We start from the raw sequence: 11,769 nt of genomic DNA on the forward strand, positions 1-11,769 counted from the left end.
GATTGGAGATAAAGGCGTGAGAGAGACTCAATGGCCTTGAAGTTACAGGCCTTTGAGAATTCATTTCGTTCTATAAACGGCAACTTTCATCGGATTTTCTTCCCGTTTTTTTTCAACCGAGTCTAAAACTATGTTAGCGACTGTGAAAAATGAAATGATTTATCGAATTTGATTTGAAATAAAACTGGGGGAGAGCAAGACACCACGGGCCTACAAAACAGGACTCAAAGCTATGCGAGTTAATAAAATGGTGGATATTTGTTTATAGCCACTCCCAGAATGGGTGGAGCTATGGGTGGAGCTACTCTGCAAACCGAGTAAGCCACACCCCGGACAGACACCCAACAGATAGACAGACAGACAGACAGAATCATCTACGGCTATTATAATATAGATTCGTTCTTGTTTCAAATATCATTTTGTTTCACAATAATAACTAGAACGACACTCGGTGGAGTGCAAACCTCCGCCCGGCTGAACAGTTTGCCATGTACTGTATATCCCACTGCTAGACCAGATCTGGATTCAGACCTGAACCAAAGTCTAATCGGCTGGTTCTCATCACTTTCCCAACTCATCCACCTAGTTTTGTCACAATTCATCCATAACCTTTTGAAATATCATGCTATATATAGTTTTTTCCCGATCACTCGATGGTGAAGAAACACTTAAACAATTCTCGGATCCAGATATTCATCAAAATCTAATCATTTCGTACTTGTCACACACCCAACATCTCCACCACATTTCGTCCGAATCTGTCCAAAACTTTATGAGATATCCTGTTCACAGAACGACACACGAACAGACAGGGGTGACAACACAACCTCCATCCACCTTCGGTAGCAGAGGTAATAATAGTGACGTAAATGAATCGTTTCCACTCTTTCAAGAACCCATCTGTGTCAGCCTTACTTTTCCATCTTGAATAAACATTTCCAACTCGACCCAACCTCACTGAGGAGGTTTGATACTCATGGAGAGAATAATTATTGGTCTCGTGACGTCATTTGAATCAGTTATGTTGAAGATTCCAATTCAATGCTGTCTTGTCAAAACTCCTTTCAACAAGATTGGACACTTTATATTATTGACAAATTTCTCCCATAATATTACAATATCTCAATGATGTCTGCTTGTACAAATTTGACAAATATGTAACGCACTTCAACATTATAAAAGAGCATTTAAGCGATATCAATGTCACAAGTACTCAAACATCAAATACAGCTTTGCATCCTCATGGGTATATTAACACTAACAGCATTTACTGATTTAAAAGCGAAGAGGTGTCTGCTAATTCACTTTCACAATGTGGGATGGGTGGAAATGGATGCAATGTCTTGGTGTTTGCTAAGATTTAATTTAATTTTGTTCATTCACATGATTAGATTTGCCTGTTTGTTTTGGTGTTTAAGTCTCATTGTCTGTTTCGCTGTTCCCTTGTTTCTCATGTCAAATCATTTGGTTTATTATCCAATCTGGTGCTTTCCCTTTCTACATTCACTTCATGGTATTGAAAACAAATTCGGTCTCCCAGAAACGGTTGGGTTATTTAGACTTTTGCAAAGTGTTACGGATTCGGCCCTTCCGTGGTGGTGGTTTTCATCCACGTGAAACATTTCTGGTTAGGTATTATTATTCTTATCGGGGTTGGAAGGAAACGGCGATTATTGTTTTTTAAAGGAAATGGTTATTGTGATTAAAATGTTAAAAGCACTCATGGTAAAAATGAAACAGGAAATCGGATCGTGCACCGGAAGACGTCGAGCGAAGAGGAAGAGGTCATGAGGCAAAGGTCGGGGAAGATGCGTGTCGAAGCTCCGTTACGGGCGTGGTCGAGCGAACGTCGTGAGTGAACTTTGCGACCTTGAAAGGAAGTTCGTGCGATAGGTGTTATCGCCGGAGTATTGAGGAACCTGCGTAATCAGGTATCGGCATTGATGTTCCGGAGAATCCTTGCCTAGAGGCTCCGGCTCGAGTGAGAGCCGTCCGCCATTTTGCCCCGCGTGCTGCATTCATCGGAAAAGGTTTTTGTCGCGTCGGCTGGTCTTACCCTCCGGTGGTCTGCCGGGGAGGGCTGTGCACTAAAGCGGCATTTGAAGATTACACGGCGGTTCGCTGATTGAGCGGCGAACGTGTACGTCGGCGTGCGTCTTTGGGGATTTTCCATTCTACCGCGAGTTTGCTGGGTGTTGGACCACGTGACTTCTGTGTCGCTTCGCCCGCCTACGCCTCGATTGATCTTGATCGGACATTGTTTGAACGATCGCTGGAGCGAATCAACTTCACCTTGGAGAGTTATAGAGACATTGAGGAGTGCTCGGTTCCATTTCCTGGGAGTGCCGTGAGTTTGAGTTAAGTTACTAGATAAGATGGTACCATCTTAAGATTGATTATATGGTTGATTGCTATCATTGTTGTATGGTTCTTCCTGTGTGCTTTTTAATACATTCTTTGGTTGTGGATAACTCTTGGTGTGGTTTCCATATTGATTTCGACACGGAATAACATATAGTTTTCTGCCGTGGCTCCTCCCGGCGTTCGGAGGTATACCGAGACCAGGAGGTCGGGGAGGAACACGCAACAAAAGCATCACGAAGATTGTTGTAATTTCAGGTGATGTCATATATACCTGAACACAGTTGAACGAGGGAAACACACCAACAGAAAGTTAAAGGAACACAGCAGAGGGACATTTGAAGGAAAAACGACCGAGGGGAAGAACCTTCTACGTGAAAGCATCTGAGCTCATAAAAATGGACGATTTACACCTGTAACATGAATGAACTCAGGAGTGCAACACATTATCTCTGCTTTCTTTAAACTCCAACACTGAAGTAGAAACAATTTCACAGTTATTGGTTTTTCATTAATTTTACAGTTATTGGTTCTTCATTGTTGTTTTTTCGTATGTAGCCTGTAGTTGCTGGTTGCATCATTTTTTCTTGTTTTTGGTCGCACAGTTGTGCCTCCGATGCAGTGCCCCTGTTACCATTAAGTTGTAACTCATTTTGACGACCTCGGAAAGATGACGGGCTGATTCAACCCGCTTTGTTTTATTTCAATGGTACGACAGGGGCTCAAATTCAAGACCTTAAGATCTAAAGACATCCACCTTAACCTTGAAGCCAACACCAGGCTGGTTCTTCATTAATTTTTGTTATTAATTTTACAGAAAGTAATTTTACGGAGTTGTTGGTTCTTCATCACGGTATTTCCTTGAAACTGTTTCTATAATTGTTCATTTCTACCTGTGTACTGTTTGTTCATGTCTACCTGTTTCTTCTTTCTTCCGGTGTTTCTTCTTCTCTTTTTCCAGAAGCTTTTGAAATTTGTCGATTTTATGTTTTATTTATCTGGGACGTTTGAAACATCAAATCTGTTCAATATCCACAAATGCTTTATCCATTTGAGTTTTAATCTTTGAGACTAGTAAAACGTCGGCATTTCCACAATCAGCACCTTGTAAGGTTCCAACAATCCAACATTTTAAACAAGTTTCAATAATCCGACTCCGTCTGTATTCAACCATGATATTGTCAATATCGATTTTCTTTTGACCCTTTGTTGAAGTCTAAATAAGTTACAAATCTGTATTTCTACTGCTATATATTTGAATGCGACAATTATTCTCACCATGTGGGATTGGCCAGGGAACGCTTTTGTTTTGTTTTGGTCCATTCTTTCACAAATGGGATGGTCAGACCTGACATTAGACTGAGGGTGATAGGACTTTGTAATTTGTTCAGGTGTTATCGATAACTCACCAACTCTTTGAGAAAGACACGATGACATCTTCCACCTCCATCAATGACCAGTGCTGGTGAATTTCTCCTCCGACATTAAAGACGTGTGTTCATACCTCTTGGGCATCTTGGCTTTCCAAGTAACCCTCCAAAAGAGAACACAAAATTACCTTTGTATCCTCCATAGGATATCCCTTTGTGAAATATAATAAAACTTTGTGAATAATAAAAACACAACCATACCCTCTTTCCCTCATGCAGTGATTTATTATTTTGTTCGATATTTAATTTTGCTGGTACTGCATGCACTAAAAATACCACTTGAGTGACAAATTTGTTTCAAATGAGATGCGATCTTAAATGATTTTCGAGCCCAAGAAAATATCTTTCAGAAGAAGCATTTTATCGGTGTATGCACAGATTGTATCCACATTGATGGTGCAGCAGAGACCTAACTGGATGGTTATAAATACGAATGTGTATAACAAATCTGCTTTGGAGGATAAAGTAATTTGTGTGCCTATTAACACCATCATTTGGCTACTTTGTACAAACTCACACTTTATAACAAAAATCCTTTGAACAAAATGAGCAGGAAGAGAATGAATTCGTTTTTTTTCTGGAGACACAAAAGTGATTGTATTTATAAGTTGCGTTTCTTTCATCCGAGAGAAGTTTATCTGATTTTGTTCGTAAAGAATCAACCACAAACCAAAAACATTAAACTTAAAATGTCTTACTTTGTTTTTTAAGTTAGAACATCAATTAATTTGCTGTCTAAAGTTTTTGGACTAAATCTTTCAAAAGTTTAAATAAGAAACATAAAGAAAAATTGTATTTCAATGGTGTTTTTTGTTTTGTACGAAATTAACATGTAGATTTTTATTCATCAGACACACAATTAAGTTGCTTCAAAACAGATGATTGTGAATCAGGATAACGATGCCAGGAGATGATTTTATTCTGAAAGATTCGCACATTTGTGAATCGCGTGAGGCTGCGGCGGATCTCTGCGGTTCGCACTCCATAGATAATTGGATTGGCGAGAGGCTGAACCAGATAGAACAAGGAATCACTCACGTGTTGTAAATATTGTGGGAAATTGTTTGTGGACGACATACGCAAGGAAATCAAAAGAAAAACATTGGAGAAAATATATAGTGAAAGTACCAAGCAGTGAGTGACACATGTGTGCAGGGCTTTCCTGTTCCCCTTTGAAGATGGTCCAGAATGTTGGCATACATACAAGATGCGGGTGTACGTGACAACGACCACGACGATGAGAGTGACAATAGTGAGAGAAGTACATGCAATCCCATATAAACTGTTTATGGTGAAATCTTCACATGAAAGTTTAGCCACAGCCATGTGAACACAACCTACCTTGTGAATCTCTGGATATTTGCAAAATGTTCGTCCAATCAATAACACAACATAAATACCAATAATCAGAGATGACCAGCAAACGGTGAGCAAGATCACTTTGTGAGCTCTGCTGTTGGTGAGCAGGACATTGTAGCGAAGAGGATGACAAACTGCCAGGTAGCGGTCTATGGCCATTATGCTGAGTATGTAAGATTGCATCGCTCCAGTGAATGAAACAAAGAAGAGTTGAATAAAACAGGCAGGTTTTGTAATCATGATACTTTGACTGATGCTGTACATCAGACGAGGCGTGATTGTTGTACAACCAACAATATCCATGATCAATAAATGAGCGAGGAATATGTAGACAGGTTTGTGTAGCTTTTTTTCACAGAGAATGATCAAGATGAGAATCAGGTTCAGTGTGATCGTGACGAGGAAGATGACGAATAAAACACCAAAAGCCCATGGTCTGATGCTTGATTGCTCGTGAAAGATCGGGGTGAGGAGGAACACGTTGGGTGGCAATGATTGATTTCCTTCAAACATGATGTCCTCCATCAATCCTGTGCCTGGAGATAAAAGGACCAATTACACCAATTAATACATCATGAAAATGTTCCACCTTACACTTCACCAACATAAAAAAAACATTTATATTTCTGGACCATGCATCTGTATCATTGGTTTCCTTTTTTCAATGCACTTTGTCTGAACATCACAATAATTAATTTTTATCACGATAAAATAATAATTACAAAAGTAAATATTGACTCCAACATACGACATTTTGCTTACCTTGTTCGGTCTTCTTTGAGATCACACTGCTTACAATTTAATCATTTATATAGATCGTGAAAGAGGGTTTAAAATACAATCACCACAAGAAGTAAATGTCACCAGAGAGCATCATTGTAAACATATTTATTCCCTTCAGGGACTTTCAAATTTGTCATCATCAGGGACATGAACAATATCCTCAGGTGCACTGAATGACGTCAACTTTCCATCTTTTTGAAGTGTTCGCCAATTCTGAAAGATAAATCTTTGGTTAAACTTAAAATTGGAATACATATTTATTACTGCACCAATATTTATGATTCTTTATTATATACGTTAAAAGTTCAAGGTATTCTTTCAACAGCTCTTTATAGGTATTACAGCAATCTCATCGATAAATGACTTGAACAGATTGTTACGAATACAAATGTGAAATGAAAATGTAAACATATGTATTGATGGTAAAATACACAGAAGCCTTATGAATGTTCTTGAGCACAATTTACTATCTTTTGACTTTTTCACTGACAGTTTGTTGCACTTGATGTTCTTGGGTTCTGTTTCTGGGTCAGAGCTTGTTGATTTGTTGGGTCTTCCCTCCTTCGTTGAAACTTTTTAAAGCTAAGAATTCCACACCGGTTGGTTCTGTCTGTTTTTCTGTTATTGTTTCACGCTTGTGTGTTTTTATTTGTGTGTTGAATCCATTCCCCAGTCTCATCCATACATTTGTTGGTGTGTGTTGTATAATTTTACTTTGCTCCTCGATGTGCTTGTTGTTAACCTAACTGGATTGGAAACTGTCTTCCTGATGGAAAGCAAAGAGTAGTCTGAATGGCAGTATGATACAGTGCATTCAGAAAGTATTCAGACCCCTTCACTGTTTTCACATTTTGTTATGTTGCAGCCTTATGCTGTAATCGTTTAAATTCATTTTTTCCCTCATCAATCTACACTCAATACCGCATAATGGCAAAGAGAAAACAGGATTTCGGAAAGTTTTGCAAATTTATGAAAAAGAAAAAACTGAAATATCACATTGACATAAGTATTCATACCCTTTGCTATGACACCTGAATTTAGCCCAGGTGCCTCCCATTTCTCTTGATCATCTTTGAGATGTTTCTACACCTTGATTGGAGTCCAACTGTGGTAAATGCAATTGAACGGACATGATTTGGAAAGGCACACACCTGTCTATATAAGGTCTCACAGCTGACAATGCATATCAGAGCAAAAACCAAGCCATGAGGTCGAAAGAACTGCCTGCAGAGCCAGAGACAGGATTGTGTCGAGGCATAGATCTGGGGAAGCCGACAAAAAATATCTGCTGCATTGAAGGTTCCCAAGAGCACAGTGGCCTCCATAATTCTTAAATGGAAGAAGTTTGTAACAACCAGGACTCTTCCTAGAGCTGGCCGCCCGGCCAAACTGAGCAATCGGGGGAGAAGGGCCTTGGTAAGAGAGGTGACCAAGAACTTGATGGTCACTCTGGCTGAGCTCCAGAGATCCTGTGTGGAGATGGGAAAAACTTCCAAAAGGACAACCATCACTGCAACACTCCATCGATCTGGGATTTATGGCAGGGTCCACAGACGGAAGCCTCTCCTCGGTGAAAGACACATGAAAGCCCGCTTGGAGTTTGCAAAAAAGAACCTGAAGGACTCTCAGACTGTGAGAAACAATATTCTGTGGTCTGATGAAACCAAGATTGAATAGTTTGGCTTCCGTCTGGCCACTCTGCCGTAAAGCCCAGATCGGTGGCGTGTTGCAGTGATGGTTGTGAACTTATTCAGATAACTTATTCAGATTTCAAGTCAATCAGATGAAAATTGAGGATTTTAGAAATTTGAAATGGCTGTTGACCTTTGGCCTATGTTGACCTTTTGGTCGAAGTTGATCTCCAAAATAGTTGGTGGTTGAATTCAGTTTGCTGACATCAATCTTATTCAAATTTCAAGTCAATTGGATAAAAATTGAGGATTTTAGAAATTTGAAAGACAGTGGTCGACCTTTGGCCGATGTTGACCTTTTGGCCTATATTGATCTCAAAAATAGTTGGTGGTTGAATTCAGTTCGCTGATATGAAAATCCCTTTCAAATTCCCAGTCAATCGGATGAAAATTGAGGTTTTTTGAAAATCGAAAAAGTGGTTGAACTTTGGCCTACGCTGATCTCAAAAATAAATGGTGGTTGATTTCATTTAGCCAAACTGTAAATCCTTTTCAAATTTCATGTCAATCGGATGAAAATTGAGGATTTTAGAAATTGGAAAAAATGTGATTGACCTTTGGTCTATGTTGACCTTTTGACCTCAAAAATATATAGGATTTTGTCGGACGACGAACTCTACCATTTGGTGAAGTTTTGTGAAGATCGGTTTGAAATTGTGATCTGTAGGCAAGCATAAGTGAGCGGACAGACAAACAAATGAAATATCACTGATAGAGCAAAACTTGGCAGAGGTGAATAAAGTAGAAAGGCACTCGGTGGGGCATCCTTTTGACTTAACAAAGAATTGGTGGTTGAATTCAGTGACCTGATATGGAAATCATCTTCAAATTAAATTAAATGGATGAAAATTGAGGATTTTAGAAATTTGGGAAAAGTGGTTGATCTTTGCCCTATGTTGACCTTTTGGCCTATTTTGATCTCAATAATAGTTGGTGATTGAATTCAGTTGACGGATATGAAAATCCTATTCTAATTTAAAGTCAATCGGATGAAAATTAAGAATTTTAAAAATTTCGGAAAAGTGGGTCATCTTTGGCCTATGTTTACCTTTTGGCCAATGTTGATCTCATAAATAGTTGGTGGTTGAATTCAGTAAGCTGAAATGAAAATCCTATTCAAATTTCAAGTAAATTGGATGAAACTTGAGGATTTTAGAAATTTGAAATGGCTGTTGACCTTTGGCCTATGTTGACCTTTTGGCCGATGTTGACCTCAAACATAGTTGGGGGTTGAATTCAGTAAGCTGATATGAAAATCTTATTCAAATTTCAAGTAAATCGGATGAAAATTGAGGATTTTATAAATCTGGCCTATGTTGACCTTTTGGCCGATGTTGACCTCAAAAATATTTGGGTGTGGAGCTGTGTGTGCTCTCACGTCGAACTCCAACAATATGGACGCGACAACGAGCTGATTTTCACTGAGCTGTTTATTCCGAGCTCGGCACGAATGCACTGAAAAAGGCTACACCGAGCGGCAATATATCTTTCCAATTCAAACAGTAAGCCACGCCTCTCAACGGGGCGTGGTCTGCAACCCGAGTGACCGCCCGCCGATTACGTCACCAGCCGGTACAAGAGAATTGTGTCCGGTAACCGCTACATGCGCCCCCCCAGAATTCACTGGTACAGGGAGAGTCAGTTTGTGGGGGGCCTTAATGACCCGGCCGAAACAACCCCTGGCGATTCATGTGGGGGTGGGAGGCGGCTTGACGGCGGATGGTTGGGCGTGGGGCTTGGTCGACAGGGGACAGCCCAGCCGTGGAGGAAGGGCCAACCGTGGAGGTTGGTCGAGGTCCAAATGGGCCGACTTGAGGCGGTCCATGGAGATATGGTCCGGTTTGCCGCCAATGTCGATGACGAACGACTTGTCGCCCCTCCTCAAGACCCAAAAAGGCCCATCATACGGCGGCCGGAGTGGTCCCCGGTGTGCGTCGTGGTGCACAAAAACGTACTCCGCTGTGCGAAGCGCTGGGGGGACATGGGGTTTAGGACAGCCATGATGAGACGTGGGCACCGGGGCAAATCTCCTGGTGGCCTCCTGGAGGACCGAGCATTGGCGAGCCGTGGACCAGGGGCCGGTGTCGTCGGGGATGAACTCCCCCGGCACGCGCAGTGGTTGGCCGTAGACAAGCTCGGCGGTAGAAGCCTGGAGGTCTTCTTTAGGGGCCGTCCGGAGGCCCAATAGCACCCATGGGAGCCTATCAGCCCAACCGTCATCCTGGAGGCTGGCCCTGAGAGCGGCCTTCATTGAGCGGTGAAACCTCTCGCACAAGCGATTGGCCTGGGGGTGGTAGGCCGTGGTGCGGTGAAGTTTGACCCCCAAGGCCTGAGCGACCGCGCCCCACAGCTCAGAGGTGAACTGTGGGCCTCTGTCAGAGGAGATGTTCGAGGGGGTGCCGAAACGGGCAACCCAGGTGCCGATGAAGGCCTGCTCCACATCGGCGGACGTCGTTGACGTCAGCGGGATGGCCTCTGGCCAGCTGGTGGTCCTGTCCACTATCTTGAGGAGATGGGTGAAGCCCCGCGAGGGGGGAAGGGGTCCCACCAGGTCCACATTGACGTGGTCAAAACGCTGCGCGGGCACGTCGAATGGTGCCAACGGGGCCTGGGTGTGCCGGTGGACCTTCGCACGCTGGCAGGCGACACAGGCGTTGGCCCAGTCGCGGACGTCCTTCCGGAGCCCGTGCCAGACGAATTTCGCTGCCAAGAGCTTCTGAGACGCTTTCCCGCCTGGGTGGGAAAGGCCGTGGATGGCGTCAAAAACGAGCCGTTGCCATCTAGGGGGCACAATGGGACGAGGTTGGCCCAGGGAAACGTCGCACAGGAGAACTGTGCCTCTGTCCTTGAAGGGGACGTCGGACAACCGCAGGCCCGTGTCCGCTGTCCGGAGGGCTTACACCACGGGGTCAGAGACCTGGTCGGCCGCCATGCGGGCGTAATCCACGCCGAGGTGGACGGCGCCCGCGACGGACCGGGAGAGGCAACCGGCCACAGCATTGTCCTTGCCTGCGACGTGCCGGATGTCCGTCATGAATTCGGACACGGCGGAGAGGTGGCGCTGCTGACGAGCCGACCATGGCTCTGAGACCTTGGCCATGGCGAAGACCAGGGGTTTGTGGTCCACAAACGCCGTGAATGGGCGGCCCTCTAAAAGGTGGCGGAAGTGGCGAACCGCCAGGTAAAGGCCGAGGAGCTCGCGGTCAAACGTGCTGTATTTGCGCTCGTTAGGGCGGAGCTGCCGGCTGAAGAAGGCCAGCAGCTGCCAAGCCCCGTTAACCCACTGCTCGTGTACGGCGCCCACCGCGTAGTCGGAAGCGTCCGTGGTAATGGCGATGGGTGCGTCGAGCGCCGGGTGCGCCAGCATGGTGTCGTTGGCGAGGGCCAGCTTAGCGCCCGTGAATGCCCCGTCCATCTCCTCGGTCCAGGCGATGTCATGCTTGGCCTGCTTATCCCTGAGGGCCTCGTACAGGGGGCGCATGAGTTGGGCGGCGCGAGGCACGAACCGGTGGTGGAAGTTTACTATACCCAAAAACTCTTGCAGGGCCTTGACGGAGTGGGGGCGCGGGAAACCTTTAACGGCCTCCACCTTGGTCGGCAGCGGAACGGCCCCACGCTTCGTGATGCGGTGTCCCAGGAAGTCGATGGCAGCCATGCCAAACTGGCATTTCGCCGGGTTGATGATGAGGCCGTGCTGGCTGAGGCACGCAAAAAGCGTGCGCAGGTGAAGGAGGTGCTCCGCCCGGGAAGTGCTGGCGATGAGAATATCATCCAGGTAGACGAACAGAAACGTGAGATTGCGCAGCATACTGTCCGTCAGCCGCTGGAAGGCTTGGGCTGCATTCTTAAGGCCGAAGGGCATTCGGGGGAACTCGAAGAGGCCAAAAGGTGTAATTACAGCCGTCTTCAGAACGTCGGCCGGCCGGACAGGTACCTGGTGGTAGCCCCGAATAAGGTCGACCTTGGAGAAGATCACCCGCCCCGCCAAAATGGCGGAAAAGTCCTGGATATGCGGTATCGGGTACCGGTCGGGGGTGGTGGCGTCGTTGAGGTGGCGATAATCGCCGCACGGTCGCCATCCGCCACCCGGTTTGGGTACGATGTGCAGGGGCGAGGCCCATGCGCTGTTCGAGCGCCGCACAATG

At 44.6% G+C, this 11,769-nt stretch overlaps 1 protein-coding gene across 1 annotated transcript; it reads right to left on the reverse strand.

Annotated features, from left to right (window-relative positions):
- Nucleotides 1-770: 770 nt before the first annotated feature.
- On the reverse strand, nt 771-6,024 carry LOC144893959 (olfactory receptor 52Z1P-like). Its single transcript, XM_078785213.1, has 4 exons — nt 5,996-6,024; nt 5,913-5,938; nt 4,773-5,686; nt 771-827 (listed from the first exon to the last, which is right to left on the reverse strand). The coding sequence occupies exons 1-4, from the start codon at nt 6,022-6,024 to the stop codon at nt 771-773; spliced, it is 1,026 nt and encodes a 341-aa protein (XP_078641339.1).
- Nucleotides 6,025-11,769: the final 5,745 nt, after the last annotated feature.

Source organism: Myxine glutinosa, chromosome 10 (assembly GCF_964187855.1).
Source record: "Myxine glutinosa chromosome 10, kmMyxGlut1.1, whole genome shotgun sequence".
Classification (NCBI taxonomy): domain Eukaryota; kingdom Metazoa; phylum Chordata; class Myxini; order Myxiniformes; family Myxinidae; genus Myxine; species Myxine glutinosa.

Coding starts and splice junctions, on each gene's coding strand:
- LOC144893959 (XM_078785213.1), bottom strand. CDS start 6,024: ATGCTCTCTGGTGACATTTACTTCTTGTG. Junction 5,687..5,912: donor CTCAAAGAAGACCGAACAAG/GTAAGCAAAATG, acceptor TTTTATCTCCAG/GCACAGGATTGATGGAGGAC. Junction 828..4,772: donor CCAATCCAATTATCTATGGA/GTGCGAACCGCA, acceptor AGGTGGATGGAG/GTTGTGTTGTCACCCCTGTC.